The sequence below is a fragment of the Mytilus californianus genome, unplaced genomic scaffold (assembly GCF_021869535.1).
Source record: "Mytilus californianus isolate M0D057914Y unplaced genomic scaffold, xbMytCali1.0.p SCAF_3, whole genome shotgun sequence".
Lineage (NCBI taxonomy): Eukaryota > Metazoa > Mollusca > Bivalvia > Mytilida > Mytilidae > Mytilus > Mytilus californianus.
Genome location: NW_026262679.1, coordinates 39136616 through 39155167, shown reverse-complemented (window position 1 = coordinate 39155167; position 18552 = coordinate 39136616). Strand labels below are relative to the sequence as shown.

The 18552-nt window shown below is 31.7% G+C and overlaps 1 protein-coding gene across 1 annotated transcript in view; it reads right to left on the bottom strand.

The window, feature by feature from the left end:
• Nucleotides 1–6574: 6574 nt before the first annotated feature.
• The window catches only part of LOC127734537 (uncharacterized), a 34716-nt gene continuing 22738 nt past the window's right edge, over nucleotides 6575–18552 (bottom strand). The window contains exons 19-21 of the mRNA XM_052244462.1: nucleotides 18215–18341; nucleotides 8710–8783; nucleotides 6575–6709 (exon numbers count right to left, since the gene is read on the bottom strand). Coding sequence (XP_052100422.1) covers nucleotides 6705–6709; nucleotides 8710–8783; nucleotides 18215–18341 — 206 coding nt within the window. The 3' untranslated portion in view covers nucleotides 6575–6704. The remainder of the gene's footprint in view (nucleotides 6710–8709; nucleotides 8784–18214; nucleotides 18342–18552) is intronic.

Genomic DNA, 18552 nt, shown 5'->3' with positions numbered 1-18552 from the left:
TTATTAAGCGGACTTGATTTAATAATTTCAGTGTTTTCTATATATATTTCCTTTGTAACTTCCTCCGCTTCGTTTCACATGTTGGGTTTTTTACGCAGATGATAAACGATATAGTAATTATTTATTTTTCGTTTACTTTCGAAGATAAGATTGTTATTTCTGAAAGTAAACTCCTTAACTGGACATCACTCAACGTCATTAATGTATATCTAAAGTATCTCAATGCATAATATAAATCACGTTAAAAAAAACTTATGTCTCTCAATTACATAATTTCATTTAAAATTTGACCGATTTAATTAACAAAAATTAATAAGAAACTAAGGTTCCAACTCCCTCAGGCAAGGTTGACCTAAAATGGATTTGGCTTTTCTTTTTATGTCCATTTTGGTCATGTCGCTCTTCACGTTTTCAATTCTTTATGCATCCACAGCTTTCGAATTTTATTGATATAGCACTGGGACGATACTACTGCTGGTGGACAACTAGTCCTCGATGATATTATGAGATCGGTTCTTCACTACTGCCATAATTTATAATATACATTTTGTAAATTCTCCGCTGTTAAATTTAAAAGTTAGCAAGGAAGAAAGCTCCCATCCCCATCATGCAAAATTGGCCTGAGATGAATTTTAGGTTCTATTTGATCATATAGCCCTTCGCGTATTAAAGTACCTATTGTATTATCCTTGGTTTTCAATTTTGTTGAAAAAGTGTTATTTTCATTTATTAGACTCTTTTTCTTAAATGAGCTACTATGACTTGCAGAGAAACAAAAAATGGTCTGCTGTCACTGTATTATCAAGTTTCCATGAATTCGAAAAACAAAAGTAAATTCATAAGGATAATGCGATGAAAAAAAGCAATTATGCTATCTGAAAAAAAAGAATAAAGATGTTTGGGTGTTCTCAGTTCAACATGTTACATATCATTTATTAGGTATTGCTTATGGTGATATGTAATTTACATTGGACAATCCGATTTAATACCAGAAAATAACAATAAATCACAGAAACAACACATGTATTACTGGTCTTTATCTTTACAGCTGTTGCAAGGTTTTAACGATGAACTGAAGCACTCACTTCTTACATGAAGATCTAGACGACCAATTATGCTCATTGATGAAGGTCATTCGTTCGGTTACTTTTGGCTGTTTAATTTTTTGTTCTTTGGTATTTGGGGGATATTTGTCTTGTTGGCAATCATACCACAGACTCAAAGGGTAATGGGTACTTTTTTTAATACTTTGTTCATTCAGGAATTTAATATTGATTTCAGCTCTTAAGTTGTTTCGCTTTAATTTTCAGACAGTTCTAAAGTTATCATTACACTATTGTTTATCAATCATTATGTCTGATATTTTGGTCTGTAATGTAAAAAGACTACACTTTGCTGATAGTGTTATCATCTGCATTTACATTTTGTACAAAGTTTAACTAGGCATTACACAAGATCGTGTCTCATTGACGTACTGTTTATCAAGTTGCTGTATAAAATCTACTCTAGAATACAGCAATGAGCATTCTGGAGTAGAACAGTATGAGTACACACAAACATGTTTAGAGGCTTTAAACTTGCTTCCAGTGAATGCAAGCATTCTATTATAATGTATAATATTTATTCATTTTCTTTTTTCTGAAAAATGTGTTTTTGATCAAACCGGAATAAAAGGGGGAAGCGCTTAACTTGTAACAAATGCTTAAGTTTTCTTTATGTACCTTTAATTTCCCACTGAATCGAAAGTAGAATTATTAAGTTTTTCATATTAAAAACGAAACGCTTACCGTTTGTGTATTAAAAAGGACTATGCATACCTTTTTTCCTGTACGGGTTTCTAACAAAACTATTTACCGAGCATACTCAAGATATAAACATATTCATCAGATTACTTGTTTGAATGATATCTATTATCGTCTGTTTTGTATTTTCTATAAATAATTCCTGTATATTTACCTTCATTTGATGTTGTCATATAAGATCATATAACTTTGGGGTTTTCCAGTAGATATATATATAGCATTTACCAGAAAATATTTACAATAAATACATGTTTGTTACGGCCATTATAACAAATGTATTTCATATTTTTATATTTGATAAATAAGAATGATCAGTATTTAGTTTTCAAACGTTTAAAAAAGATTACAATCATGATTGTTTGAAGAAAAACATTATAATGTCAATTTTATTAAATACATGTATCCGTTTATAATTTTATGTATTTAAAAAGATGAAGTTAAGATTCCAACTATCTCAGGCAAAGTAGATTTTAGTTGGATTTGGGTCATCTTCTTAAGACTCTTTTATCAATAAAGATACATAAGTATTCAGGTGTTATTTATGCAGACTCAACTTTCATTTTTTATTCATTTGAACGTTCTGAATGAAGATAGATCCAGAAAACGCATCGGACACAGAAAATCTATAATGTGTTATTTTTATTTTTAAGTATTATACCGAAACTTAGAAGATTATGAAGGATAACAATAATAAGGTTCGCAGATTTTTAATTTTTTTTTATTTTTACTTTACATAGTTTATAATAAGCATTGATTATACAATCGTACGTCCCAAAGGCAAATATAACGTGCAAAACCATATATCACCAGTTCAATTTCTAGTAAAAAAATACACACCTCGGTCGTATCATCATCAGTCCATGGTAGCTTGCCCGGTTCCAATGCTGGCAGTTTAGATTTCGATATGCAATCAGATGAAACCAACACTTTACAGTTGTATTTACTACTTCTTTGCCAATCGTGCAGCAAACACTAGTTATTTAGAGACAATATGTTTTTCCGTTTCTTGTTTATCCTATATTAATATACGAACCAAGAGATCGCATGTTCTCTAAAAATATTAAGGCCGTCTGATACTTTTTAAATGCGTCTCTGATTATACTTGATAGGTAATATGACACATATAACGGACCAAGGGACTATACTATGTCTTAATTTCTAAGACTGTGAAAACATGTCTCTCGACAGATTATATTCATACATTACGTCATGGTCGACCGTTTCGGTGTTCCTGCTAAAAAGATTGTCTTAGAAGCACAATCTTGTGAATGAAGTCAGTGTAACGTGAAGATGCATTGGGCTTAACGTATAAATTGAGATGTACAAATACTATACGATGGGTCATAGGATAATCCACTACTTAAAAATGGAAGTTTGTCAATGGCAAATGTTAAAATGCGCAGCAATGTCCGGTTCGAATTGCCACTTAAAATTCGAAAACGGTAATAAAAACCATCGCAACAACTCTTTTAGGGTTCATAAGTTGCAAATGCACAATATGTTTTGGAGTTTAGTATGACGTCCATTTCCGTTGAATTAGTATACATTATTGTTTATGGGCCAGCTGAAGCCCGCACGGGTGTGGGATTTTCTTGTTTATTAAAAAGGACTATGGATGCCTTTTTCCTTTACGGGTTTCTTGTTGAAGACCCATTGGTGACCTTTGGCTGTGTTCTGCTCTTTAATTGGTCGGGTTGTTGTTTCTTTGACACATTCCCTTTTCCATTCTCAATTTTATTGTCTGTCCCTTCAGAACATTCCCTCCTTTAAAAACGTCAAAATTACCTACCCTTAATCTCTTTTGAACGACTTGCCGATGGATTGTTTTATTTGTTCTCGTCCAGAACATTCTAAAAATATATTCTAATCTAACTTAACAATAACCGTACGTTGACTTAGATAACATGTGAGATACTTGACCCACCACACATTAATGACTCAGAACGGGAACCTTTTTTTTTGTTTATTTTTTTGTTTGTTTACATGTTACCGCAATTATTTCTTTTTGTGTTCTTTTTCTCATTTGTTTGTTAATTTGATCTTTCTTCTCTTAGTAAGTTCTATTGTTAATTTTAGTTTAAAGAGGATTAAACAAGTGTATTCTTCTGATTTCTCTTCGACTTGGTATTGCCTACTTTTCTGGGTATAACTCTTGTCCACACTGTACTTCTTATTTGAAATATTTAGCTGTATAGACATTCCCTTACTCAATATAACAAAAAATCTATTAAAGTTTTAATGTTGGTAGTTTCAACTTCTATAGTGTATTAAAATATTAGTTTAAGTACATTATTATGAATTACTAAAATATATTTCTACATTGAAACCAAAATAATGTAACTTGCATTGTCAAACAAGCTGGTTTAGTATGTTCTATTGTTAACCATTATTCTGTTAGTGTCTATCAATGTGTTATATTTAATGTTAAACAAATCATAATGAAGGAAGGATATATCAAATTATGTGAAAACACTAATTTAACAAATTAATTGATTTCGAAAACATTGTCATAGTCAGTAATTAAAAACAAGATACTACATATCACAGTTATAGGTACATACTACAGAGAAATGAAAGTATCTTCAGAAAAAAATTTAAATATTCATGTGAGCTATAATTTAACATGAAAATAAAAAACGATAAGTGTCATTTATAAAACAAATTGAATCAACATTGACGAAATTAACTCAGAATTATTTGATAAGAAGTTACTACTACTCGATCGATGCTACAATTGTAGGACCTATACACTCTCGAACTTTTCAATCACCGCTACCATAGATAAGCTCTTGTGATCATAGTAAACATTGATAAATGCATCCTATGCTTTCTTAAGATCTGCTTTAAGCGTTCCCTTTTAAGGCTTATCTATAAAAGTACTTAAAACCTCATTAAATATACCAGACTTATAATTTGGTACGCAAGACGCGCGTTTTGTCTACATCAGATTCATCAGTGGCGTTCGAAACAAAACTGTATGAAGACAAAGTCTAAAAACACAGATGTAGAGCATTTGAAACTAAAATACCGAAAAGTTGTGCCAAATACACATGAGGCAATATGTGTCTGGGGTAGAAAAACATTAGTGTTTTGGATAATTCAACTTTTTTTGGTAATTTGATTGAGTTGAAGGTATCAATGATAGTTCAGGTAAACACAAAAGTACTGTACTCGTGACAACCTCAGAAACGAAACGTTCACCAGCTGTGGCATCGACCGAATAGAGGTAGAATGTTGAGAAGTTGTAATAATTTGTTTTTGATCGATGTACATTTATATGAATTACTTTCCTTATTTTACTTTCATTTTTCCTATAATTTTCTTTCCATTTTAAACATATTGATGTTCTGATTTAGACCATTTTTTTAATAGACAAAATATTTTGATTGATTAATGTTTTAAAAAACAGTCGGTACTGGATGACTTCTTTTTGTATTCATATGAAGAAAAAGTATAGTAACAAAAATACTGAACTCCAAGGAAAATTAAAACGGAAAGTCCTTAATCAAATGGCAAAATCAAAAGCTCAAACACATTAAACAAATGTAAAACAACTGTCATATTTCTGACTTGGTACAGGCATTTCCTTATGTAGAAAATGGTGGATTAAACCTGGTTTTATAGCTACCTAAACCTCTCACTTGTATGACAGTCTCATAAAATTCCATTATATTGACAATAATGTGTGAACAAGACAAACGAACATACAATGTAATAGGTAAAATGGCAAAAATTGGGGTACAGCAGTCAACATTGTGTTATAATCTCAATCACTATATAAAAACAAACAACTATGTCAACAATGAAAAACAAAATGACATATAGACACTCAATGGACAAAGCACATAAGCAAAAATGAAAGACAAGAATACAAAAAATGACCATATCACAATTACAAAATGGCGGGATGTATAAATACCGAGCAACGTCAAAAGGATATTACCAAAAATGGAGTAAACAGTAAAGGTTAAACATATACAAAGAAAAATGAAGAGAACACTATAACATGTAATTAAGATGATAAACAATACAGTACTTATAAAAAAAAAAGTAAAATTACAAAAATACTGAGGAAAATTTTAAACGGAAAGTCCCTAAGTAAATGGCAAATTCAAAAGCTCAAACACATCAAACGAATGGATAACAACAGGCATTTTTTTATGTAGAAAATGGTGGATTAAACCTGATTTTATAGCTAGCTAAACCTCTCACTTGTATGACAGTTGCATAAAATTCCATTATATTGACAACGATGTATGAACAAAACAAATTGACATAATCGGTAAAAATGTCAAAAATAGGGGAACAGCAGTCAATATTGTGTTATTATCTTAATCACTACAAAAACAAGCAAATATATCAACGAAGACAAACAAAAAGGCATATAGACATAGCACATTATCAAAAACGAAAGACAAGAATACCAAAATTTACCATAGCACAACAACACAATGACGGGATGCTATACTTCAAGACCAGCATATATTATTTATGAAGTTCAAACGGAATTTTTATCAACAAGGTCTTGGTATCTTCCGATGAACTTTTTTTTATGAAAAGGACGAGACGTTCTTTGACATAACCCTGGTTTATCAAGTTTCTGCTCGGACACTGGTGACGTTCAATAAAGTCTGAGAAGCAGCTACAAGCTCTTGAATACCGAATGCGTCTAGAAATTTATATCCCATACGCAGGTGAAGTTGGTATGACGAATGTGACAAGGAGAAATATAAATGCAATATGGAAATCACTTTCTATAACAAAGCAATACATATACATGAATTGTTTTAATCTACAAGACATTTGTAAATTTAAAGTTTGTTTTTTTTTCGCTGTTGTACTTGTAGCATACATCATGCACATATGATGAAGTATAGTTCGTTGTAAGCGCTGAACCAAGTTTCAATCTGAAAGTAAAAGTATACGAATAAGAAGAACAATATCTACATACAAGTTCTTATACAATATAAATAAAATTAAAGTGTTCTTAAGCTCAACATATTTCATTGTGCTCGTCATTTCTTGCACGTAATAGATATTCCATTGAAAAAGAAGGAAAAGGGTTTTGTGTTTATAAGACAATCCAATGAAATACTACATAATAAGGTTATAGCGATCAAAATCAATGTATCGCTTTTATTAATCTTAATAAATGATGCCAGGGTTTCAACGATAAGATGAAGTTCGAAGGCCTTACATAACCAGTCCTCTCTTCCTAAATTGTGATATTCATCATCGTGTTCTTACTTAGAATGAGTTACCCGAAGATGTCACCAGTGCAAAAAAAAACTTAGGAATAAGAAACATGTACCTATCAAATACCAGGCGTGCAGTTATGTCCCCCTGGAAGGTGAGGTGAATGCTTGATATTTTATCTGCACTTTTTTTTGCAGTGTGAGTTATTGCTGTTTGTCTTTGCTTTTTTGGATTTACATGTGGTTGTCTGTTTTCATTGGATTGTGATTTTTGTCCGCTTTGTATTTCTTCCTTTTTTATTTTTTGTATTCATACGTGCTAAATTGTTTTAGAAGATAAACATGCAGTAGTGAAAATATATTATATAAATCAATGGAAAAGACTTTCTCTGAAAGTACAGTCACTATAGGCCTTTCAAAAATACTGTGTACAACGATTAAGAAAAGTCAATGAACGGATATAATATATCAAAATATAGTTTTACTTGACTATATGAATGACATCAAACATTAACATTTAGTCTGAATCTCACAATAAATATGATCCTCGTGAGATTTTTTTTTATGAACAACACTTAATCACTATGAACAACATGTAACACTATTGGAAAAATAATCAAAATAATGCAACCCAAAAAGAGACACATTTTGCACATCAAATACAACAGCCGAGGCCTTTATCTTGTTTTTTGTTGTTTCCTCAGTTAGTTTCTAATTAGTGAGTTAATTGTGACATTAAGGTCTATTAGAATTATTGTTGATAGAAACATATATTTTTTTTTTTTCAGATTTAAAATTTGTGAGACCTTAGGTTACATTCATGTTTAACGTTCAGAAACTCTGTATCATACGCTTTTTTATTTTTTGTCTGCTCACAACATGTTCCTGTCGTATTTATAATCCTGCATGCAATGATTGCATGGTTTATCTTAAAATGCGGTTTGGATATTATTGAATAGTTGAAAAATTGTATGGATAAGAGCAGGAACACATAAGATTAGGGAAAATAGGTTGTAGAAGTAAAGTTATTTTAATAAAGAATCTTAAAAATAAAACAAAAACGATCATAAAAAGAGGGGTCTTTACAGAAAAGGCATGTGATCTATCTGAAAAGAGCTATTATATGTTATCATTTGGCAAAACCTTTCGGAATTTTTGGTCCTCAATGCTCTTCTACTTGGTACATTACTCGGCTTTTTAAACTTTTCGAGCGTCACTGATTAATTTATAGATGAAACACGCGTCTGGCGTACAAAATTGTAAACCGGGTATCTATGATGAGTTTATTCGTCATTAATGATACCAGTATTAAACTTTAATTTAACTGGATTCAATTCAATTTGTTGTTTTTCTAAGTTTCAATTTTCTATTGATCAAGAAAATTTGATCAGGACTACGTACTTTGATAACCAAGAATACCCCGCAGCATACATTATGAATGTGACCGTTCACTTGTCTCTTTATATATTTTGATCATGAAGAAATGCAATCTTGTTAACAGTATTTGCTTCCTCTGTTAAATGTACATACTTTACTTTTATTCATTGCCGATTGTTGAAGTCCAGATGATCATTTGTTATCATTGTTGGTAATCATAACATATAAATAAAATGAAATGTTGTATAATTGCTACCGTTTTTTTGTTTTAGTTATTCAACAAGCAGAACGATGGTATTAAGAAATCGCGAATTATTTGATCAAATAAATCTCACCTTTCCTCCTAACAGCCATTTCAGTCTTATTGTCAACATTTTCTTGTACCATTCTCGAAAAATGGATTGAATATCTGAAATAAAGTAGAATTTCGTTATTAAATAAAAAAAAATGTTTCTGGTATTCGATCATATTATCTTAAAATTGATAAATGTTATTTTAGGACTTAAAACAAAATTGATATCATTATCTTTTTATTTGAAGTGTCCTGTTTGAATACAATATAATGTTATAAACAACATTTACAAATATTAATATAGGCAACAGTAGTTTGCCGATGCTCAAATCTTAGAAGACAAATCAAGGTTAACAAAAAACTGAGGGAATTGCATAAAAGGAGCATGTGGGTATCGACAGGATAGTTTTCTTTTGTTGTGCATACATCTGTCGCCATTTTAATCAAAAAATGTCACAATCGGGAATACGACACAATCGGTAAAATCGGTAAAATTACAAATTACACTTTCGCTTGTGAATTGAGAGATATATATATCGTATCAGTCAACCAATTCGTGATCTTAACAGGAAACTTTCGTAGTGTCAATTTCAGTTGTTCTTTTGGATCAATTTCTGTGTGAGGAGCATACCCCTTCCCAATGAAGCACATATTTCACGAACAAGCATGTCCGTAATGTATAAATTCAGATATGCCATACGATGGAGCAGAAGGTATGTTACTGCTGAGAAAGGGGAAAGTGACAATTGGTAAGTTGAAATCATCACGTTTGTCAGAGATTCTAGGGTATTAGTACTAGATACAAATGTATGTTCTTTAGAGTAGTATTTTAGTTCAGCATATATATCAGTTGTATGAGAATGTATTAATGGTATAATATGAGTAGAAGGTATTCTCTACTCAAGAATGCAGTATCGAAATAAGAAAAAGTAACATCACGTCGCATGTCATCCTCATACCTCTCTGTTAAAGAAAATGTAGCTGATAATTATTTTATATGTTTTTCTGCCAGTTTGGTTGATACCTCATTGGAGGAGATATTAGAAAATACAAAAAATAAAAATCTGTTCCTTTCGCCTTTGATTTTAACATAAAACAGGACGATGAAATACTCCAGTTTTTATGCTGCATACATTTCTTTCACAGAAATTTTTATAAAGAACAATGTATTGCCGGGTAGTCAAAATGTTCGACTTCACATCTTTCTTAAGCTCTAACCACCATTATTACTTAAGTAAACTTAAATTATCAACCACGTTTGTCAATCAGATGTGGATTCCTAAAAATTCCCTTAATCTTCAACCACAATCTTTACAATATCAATTTTGCAGTAATATCATAATTTTTTCTATAGAAAAAAGACTTGTTGATACAAATTCCTTGTTATAGGTAATGCAAATCTTAATTGTGATGAACAAAACTGATTCAAACATGATATCATCAAAATGCTGGACTTTTTGAACGACAAAATATTTGTTGAATTAAGTCGATCGATATTTCAGCAAACAGTCGGTATTCAATTGGAAATTAAGTACGAATCCCTTCTGGCTGACGTTTACTCATATGAAGCAGAACTCATACTGAATCTTCCAAAAGACAAAAAAGATGCAAGTTTCTAAAATTTCGTTTGAAGATATTTTGGTGGTGTCAATCAATTACCCACAACTCATTGCGTGCTTGCACTCATAAATTCCGGAGAACGTGAGAATGAGGAAACTACTAAAACTAGAACGTCTGCTGCATATTTTGACCTTTTGTTTGATATTACCACAAATGGACGACTTCAATTTAGAATTAATTAAAAACCTGACAATTGTCAACTTTCCAGTTGGCAGCAGTTACATGCACCCTCTGAATCATCGCATGGCATTTCCATATCTAACTTGATAAGTTACGCTCGTGCATGTTCAAATTATTTAACATACATTTAGTTTATAACGATTTTATTTGCTCATAGATACAAAAAGGATCGGACACAAGTTTAACCAACTTAGGTAGTCTTCTCCTTTACATAATATTACAATAACAATTATACAGAACATGCACAGTTCAGTATATATATATTAAAGGTAATAGTAAAATGAGGCATTTGCACAGTCAGAGAAGAAAAAGAAAGAAAGAAAAAAAAAAAAAAAAAGCCTAACGCAATTAACAAGGAAAAGGATAGAGAATTGAGAAAAAAAAAGAAAAGAAAAAATATAAATAAAAGAAAAAGAAGAAAAAATAGGAAATAATACAAATATAAAGAAAAAAAATAAATGAAATTCTGTGGACACGATGTTTTTTGTTCAGTCATATCTTATTTGATTATACTACAAGGAATCTTTTTGATTTTTTTATATATCTAAAGACTTTTTTAAAGATTTCAGTTTTCCTCGTATGTTAAAGTTTGGCTACCCTCAGTGAGCAACTGTAGATTTATTGTCACTTGTAGACGATGAATGTTGGTTAATAGATCGTTCCTTATATCGGCGTATTTATTGCAATTAAAGAAGAAATGAAATGAATCCTCACGCGGAGCGCCACAAGCACAATATGGACTTTGTATTATATTTGATTCAAATAGGTCGTTATTTAGAAATGAGGCTGAACATCGCAGCTGTGTTAAAATTACACTCAATTTCCGCGGACCATACATAAAATGCTTAGGTACAGTCTTTGCTTCGTATGTATTATTCAACAAATAGCGTTTGAACTTAGATAGGGTATCAAGTGTACGGATAGAATTATCAAGTTTGTTCCATTCTCTGATGGACGAGGGAATAAATGCAGAATTTGTTATGGAGAGTCGACAAAAGGGGACTATTAAGTCATTGCCATTACGCAGTGGATAAACAGTTGTACTTTGTATAGTTGGGGGAATTAAATCACATAAATATTGTGGAGCGAGACCATTGTACATATTATAAAATAATTGGAGTTTTCTTCTGTGCCTCCTACTGTGAAGGGGTTCCCAGCCAGTCTCTAAATATAAATATTCGGTTTTAGTAAATATTGGCAGTCCTGTTACAATCCTCGCAGCTTGCAGTTGAAGTTTTTCTAATTTGTTTGAATAGCAAATACCACAATTGTCCCACACTTCGCAAGCATACTCAAATATAGGACGAATATATACCAGATACATTTTTTCTAAGTTCTGTCTTTTCATCTTAAATTTTAATTTTCTTAAGACTCCTAAATGCTTTGTAATATTTTTGGAAATATTTTCTACGTGCTCATTCCACTTTGCGTCCTGGGAGAGAGTTACACCTAAGTGTTTATGACTTGATGTGTTAGATATTGATCTTCCATTGAAAGAAAAACTTAAATTACTTGGAATCTTAGTATTTGAGCAAATCATTATTTCCGTTTTATCTGGGTTAAAGAACATTAACCAATTTTTTTACCAATCATTGAGTTTGTTTAAATCATGATCAACTACTACCTCTAAGTCTGTAATGCTTGCGGTGGAATATCCCAGCGACGTATCATCAGCAAAAAGTCTAGTCAGTGAAATTAAATTTTCGCCAATATCATTTATATACAGCAAAAATAAAAGGGGACCGAGAACAGAGCCTTGGGGGACCCCCGCAGAAACAATGGACAATGACGAAGACGAATCTCTAATAACTACTTTTTGTTTTCTTTGAAAAAGATAATTTTTAGTCCATGCAAGTAAATTTCCCTTTATTCCATAAGAATTCATTTTATATATAAGTCCATTATGCCATACTTTATCAAATGCTTTGGAAAAATCACAGAAAACGAAGCAACTGAATTCTTTTTTTTCAAGAGAATTTAATACTGTGTTATAAAGTTCAATAAGTTGATGTACAGCTGAATGTTTAGGCAAAAATCCTGACTGATACATATAAATAAGTTTGTTCCTATGTAGATGGTTATAAATATGTTTGTAGACTACCCTCTCCATTACTTTTCCTACACAGCTAATTAGGAATATCGGTCGATAATTAGATGGTAGGGATGCATCTGCTTTCTTAAATATGGCAATTACATTGGCTATTTTCCATGAAGAAGGGTATTTACCTTGGGACAGGGATTTATTAAATATAATTTTAAGGGGTTTTGCAATTTTTGGGGGGGATATTTCAAGCATCCTGTGACTGATTTTGTCTGGCCCAGATGCTTTTTTAGGATCAAGAGTAAGAAGTATATCGACTATTTCACTCTCTGTTATTTGAATATCACTAATTATACTTTCCGTTGTATTCTCAAATGGGGGCATCTCAACATTTTGTTCCTCAAGTTTTGATATTGACGCGAAGTATTTTTCATTAGTTCACATTTGTCAGTATCGTCATATACAATATGGTCAAAATTTGGCTCATTATTAATATTTTGAATTGGTGGAATTGCGTTATTCCCCTTATTAGATTTTATTAACATCTTAATTATTTTCCAGTAATTTTTAGGACTGGAATTATCCAGTAAAAAATTATCCAAATTTTTTTCAAAATTCTCTCGGGCAGTTTTTTTCATATTATTTACCTTATTTCTTTGTTTTTTAAATCTTATTTTATCATTTTCTTTATTTTTTTTTTAGAACTGTTTTCCGTAACCTATCGCGAATTCTAATTTCCTTTCTTAATTGATTATTGAACCAAGGTTTGTCATTACATCTTATTGTTATTTGCTTTGTGGGTATACATTCCCTAGCTATTTCCAGAAATATTTTTGTAAATTCATCACACATATCATCGACGTCCTCAAAATTTCCTATCTTGTCACTCCAGTTAGTTTCGTCCAGATTGTTATTAAATTTAACCAAATCTATTTTGTCATATTGCCATATTTCTCTTTTGAATGTAGTTGATGTTCCCTTTGGGCAGTTAATGTATGCAATAGCTGCATCGTGGTCACTTATATCTTTTGAGATTTTTATAACATCAGAATAAGCGCATATAAGATTTTCACTCAATATAATAGGATCTAATAAAGTACTTGAATTTTCCGTCACTCTAGTAGGCTTATCAATAACATTTAGAAAACAAAAGGAATTCAATATATCAACGAGTATGTTATTGTTTTCACAAAATAAGTTAGAATTAAAGTCACCGACCAGCACGATATTTTCGTTTATCTGGGTGGCCAACTCGATTGCATATGTTAATCTGTGCCAATAATCTGGGTCAGTCCATTGTGCTCGATATGAGTTGCATAGTAAGAAAGACTTGCCTTTGGCATTTATTTCAACCCAAATAGTTTCGTCAATGGAATTTTCTAGTTCATGTTTTCGTACCATTCGAATCTCGTCTTTGGCATATATAAGTAGACCACCACCCGCATTTGTTCTATCTTTTCGCTGTATTATATTTAAAAAGCATTCTAGAAAAATAGTACAATCGTCAATCCGTTCGTCAAGATGTGTCTCGGTTAACAATAGAATATCAATATCTTCAGCAAAGTCATGGAGAAAGTCTATTTTGTTCCTTATGCTTCGAATGTTAAGATTACAAAGTGAGATTGTATTGTCTAAAGTATTATTTAGTGAACTGCACGAACTTGATCTTTCTGGACCCGGATTAGTTTCAATGTTACCTACCATAAGTATGAAATTCAATACGAAGAGAAGAAATACTGCATTTACATTTGGATTTAAGCTTTGTAGACAGAGCAGGGCAGCAAAGAGGAACGAGCAACGCAGGTTAGTTAATAGTATATCTGTATATGAAGAAGGAGGGTGATTTACAAATCTTCTTGATTTCCTCGTATGAGCATGAAACATTCCTATGGCCGCTCTATATGTCTCTAGGCTGTTACCCATTCGGTAACAAGACTATGACTAAACATCTTGAGCGACCAAAGTTATGTTTCATTTTCAGTGTAATAAACAAGCCATCGTGTCCACAGTCGTAAAAAAGAATAAAGTATGAACAAAACGTAAGTAGGTGAACTATGTAAACTTTAGAAAAAGTTGAAAGAAAATTTAATACCATTTGGTATGGAATCAGGTGTTTTTGATAAATGGGATATAATCATTTTAGTTAAGTTTTACTTACGATACAATAGTATGTGTATAACAGAAAAAAAGAGGTTATTTACAAAAGAAAATAGCTGGAGTTCAATCACATAAATTTACAAACTTACATATAAACATGCATACATTCATCCACATTGGATACATACTCACATTCAGACGTACAAACATACAAATACATAGATACATTAATCGTACTATTATATACAAATTTCAACACTCATATGGTATTGATGTAAGTCCAAAGCTCATTATGGAAATGGTTTTCGAAAGTTCGTGAAATAGGCTATTTAGATAGAACTTCCGAGTGTTACCTTATCATTTAATAGACATTAATTTTCGTTGTTTTAAATACTAGTACTAAAAATGTTGTATGATTATTCATGTATAACAATAGATACGATTATAACATGAATTTGAATAACATAATCTATTCCACATAAATAAATTAGGCAAGTTTGAAAAAAAAAAAACAACAAAGTCTAACAATTATACTCGTATACCTATTACTGCGACAGGTTCTCTTTCAGTGCAGGAACATTTTTGATTTGACTATGAATATGTATATATATATATACATGTACTGAAAGTATGTATTAGCGTCGTCGCTAAGGAGACAAGTTACATTTATATGAACAGTGCCTAGAGGCTTGAAAGCGTTGTCAAGCATTTTTGATTAAAACGTTTAAACATTTGAAGAAAGAAAGAAAAAAGAAAAAAAAGAAAGAAATTTTATTCTAGAATGTAGTCTTTTAAGAATTCATTCTTTATTATCAATTTATGCGATTACTCAGTGAAGCGTGAAATTAAATCATGTAGTAAAATTCACCTGTTTAAATATATATGGAAACTTTTATATTAATTTGAGCATTTGCCATCAAGGGTGTGTTTGAATATTGAGTTTGATAATTACGACCAACTAAGAATTTAAGTCGGCTTTTATTTTTGGTGGGTTTTTTTCATTTGTGACGTGTATTCAAAGAATTACATTTCGAATATATGCCCTTGATGGGGAGAAAAAAAAAAAACTAAAACAAAACAAAACAAATTAGGCACACAAAAACAGCCCATTGCATTTTAAATGGACGAAATAATGAATCAAACATCATGCGTTTGTCGTTATGTTTTACAGTATGTATTTTTGAGCGATCTAGATATAACTGAAGATGTGTATCTAAATCCCTATCTTAATAGATATGAAGTTTTCTATTAGTAACTTGTTTTAGAGTTTTAGTTACAGCTTCAAGTTGTATTTTGCTGTTAAGTAACACAGTTGTTTAATAAACAAACTATATTTGTTAAGTGTATCTGAATGGTGTCAATTTCACTTTGAAATATAAATTGCAATGAACAAATGCAGACATGAAATATAAAGGTACTGAACAAATACAGACAAAAACAAAACAAACATGACAACATAAGTAAAGGGGGGAAAAAACACAAACAAAGAGTTAACAGGACATATGATATTACTTTACGACGCTCGAGAGTTAATCGTGGACCTTGACACCCTGATTATTCTCGTCCTGTACATCTTTGTTATTACCAGTACTATCATCAGGGTCATTGCTTCTCAGCAAGTCACGAATATCATCGTGGTTAAGAATTAACTGTTTCATGGAAGCCTCAGTCTTTTTAACATAAATGCGGCCATCATTTGTCCAGTAAGCATGTATGGAATGGCGGTTTGAGATCAGCTAGCACTTTGACCAGGTTGGTTCTATGGGTTGTAAGATTTTCAGTGATGAAAATTTTGCTCGGATCACCCTTTAAACCTTTTTTTGCACTGAACACTTTTTCGCGATTTCTATAAGAAATGAAGCGCACGATGACTTACGGTGATTTACCGTTTCGGACTTTACCGATGACATGTGATCTGCTAATGTCTGATTTTTGGATTCCTAGATCAAGCTTTTTGTTACAAACATCTAATATAAGGTCGTCGGTATTAACCGGATGCATTACTTTACCATATCTGTCAACCGGGACCTGAATATTATGAAATCGAAGGCTGGTTCTACGGGAATACTGTTCTTGATTTTCAAGACGATTTTCAAGAAGACCGATTTTCTGGTATAGATCGCCAATCTCTGAGTTGTAATCATCTAGTCGGTGTAAATTTTCAACCACTATTTTGTTTAAAGATAGATGGATTGCGGCTTGTACTACTATCATTTGTCTTTGTTCTGCAATTTTTTCTTCTTGTTTTTTAATTGTTTCAGTCATAGGTGCAATGTGCTCTTCTACAGTGGATTTGACCAAAGCCTGAATTGTTTAGCTTAAGGAACGTTCTTTTGACTCACATAGTTTTTCTGTAATTACAGGTATAATTTGGTCCAGAACTTCAGGACTAGTTAAAGCTTCAATCACTTTGTCAGCAATAGTTTTTCTGAAACCTGGGGTTTTCTTGGATGTTATAGAACTCAAGTCCCCCACCGAGTTTCGTCGTCTGATCTGACGGGTAACTTGCCTAGCGGTCCCCGGCAAGTCCTCAGGACTGTCTGGATTACCCCTTTTTTTGGGACGACCAGGTCTAATTGGTGTGTCGATACCGGGTTCAGTATTAGTTCCTTCATTTGTATTTTGTTGGGAACTAGGCAGAAGTAAGTTAGTGAGTAGGTTGGCTTCGCTAGATTTTTCTGTGTTTACATCCATGGGCGCGGCCATATTGGTCAAATTTGTGAGCGTTTGACTATCGAAAAAAGTGGATGACGATATTAAGAACTGTTATTTTTTGGATATTATACGATAATGATTATGCTAAATATGTTATTTTCCTTTGTAAAGACAATAAAGCACTATTATTTCATCCTTCCATCAATAAATCCCATTTCTTGAGGGAGCTCGTCTACATGTACATATATGGCCTGCGCATGCCCATAAACTTTAACATAGGTCTTCTCCTTTACAAAAACTGCCCTGTGTTTCAACTCACTAGCGACATGTTTTTTGCGGTCTTACATTTTTAGATAACAGAATAGTCGTCTGATTAGTAATTTTTACCGAGTGTGAAATTTTGCACGAGTATAGATTCACATAAAAGATGGTGCATGTATAGCAGTAGAAGATTACCCCGTCGTCACCTGTGGTCTTCATCCGTTTGGCGTTCTTACTAAATTTATGTTTAATAAGCATATTTCGATAGTTTTCTTATTTGCAATCTTACCACATCGGTACATTTATTATTTGAGTTCAATATATCGATTCATGGTTCTAATTAAAATCAAATTATATCAATTATAATTTCAATCGGAAAATATCATTTAAATGGCAAAATATGAGCGATATAAAAGATTTCACATATTACTTTAAGGAAACCATAACCAACTAATATCATGTTGAATTGATTATTCTGAAATAGCTTCAAATTTATCTGTTAAATACAACGACATTAACACGCTATTGTGCAATGAGAAATATTTGTCTTATAATTAACAGGTTTAAAATATTTTAAATAGTTTACCAATAAAATTTGTTAATACCTGCCATAGCCTGTAATTGTTCTTTTCGTGTTTTCACGCTTACATTTTTTTTTTATCTCATAATTTTACTAAATAATAAAAAGAGTTACGTTATGCGGTCCATTTCAATAACGATGCGTTTTGTTTTCTTCTGATATGCTTTTTCGATCTTAACATTTATTCCGGAAGGATATATTTGCCACTGTGAATCTTTCTGGTATTCCCAAATAGCGCTGACTGTTAAAATAAAGGTCATACATATAAAAGCATTATATAAGCACGTTGTGCACATTATATGAGTAAAATCTCTTAAGTTCAATTATTTGCACCCTCCTTAGCAATTGGTTGTGTTGAATCATTACTAGAACCGTCTGTTATAATCGTTTGATTTTTTTCATTACACTACTTCGAAACTAATTTTATTTATAGACTATGCGATTCCCGACAT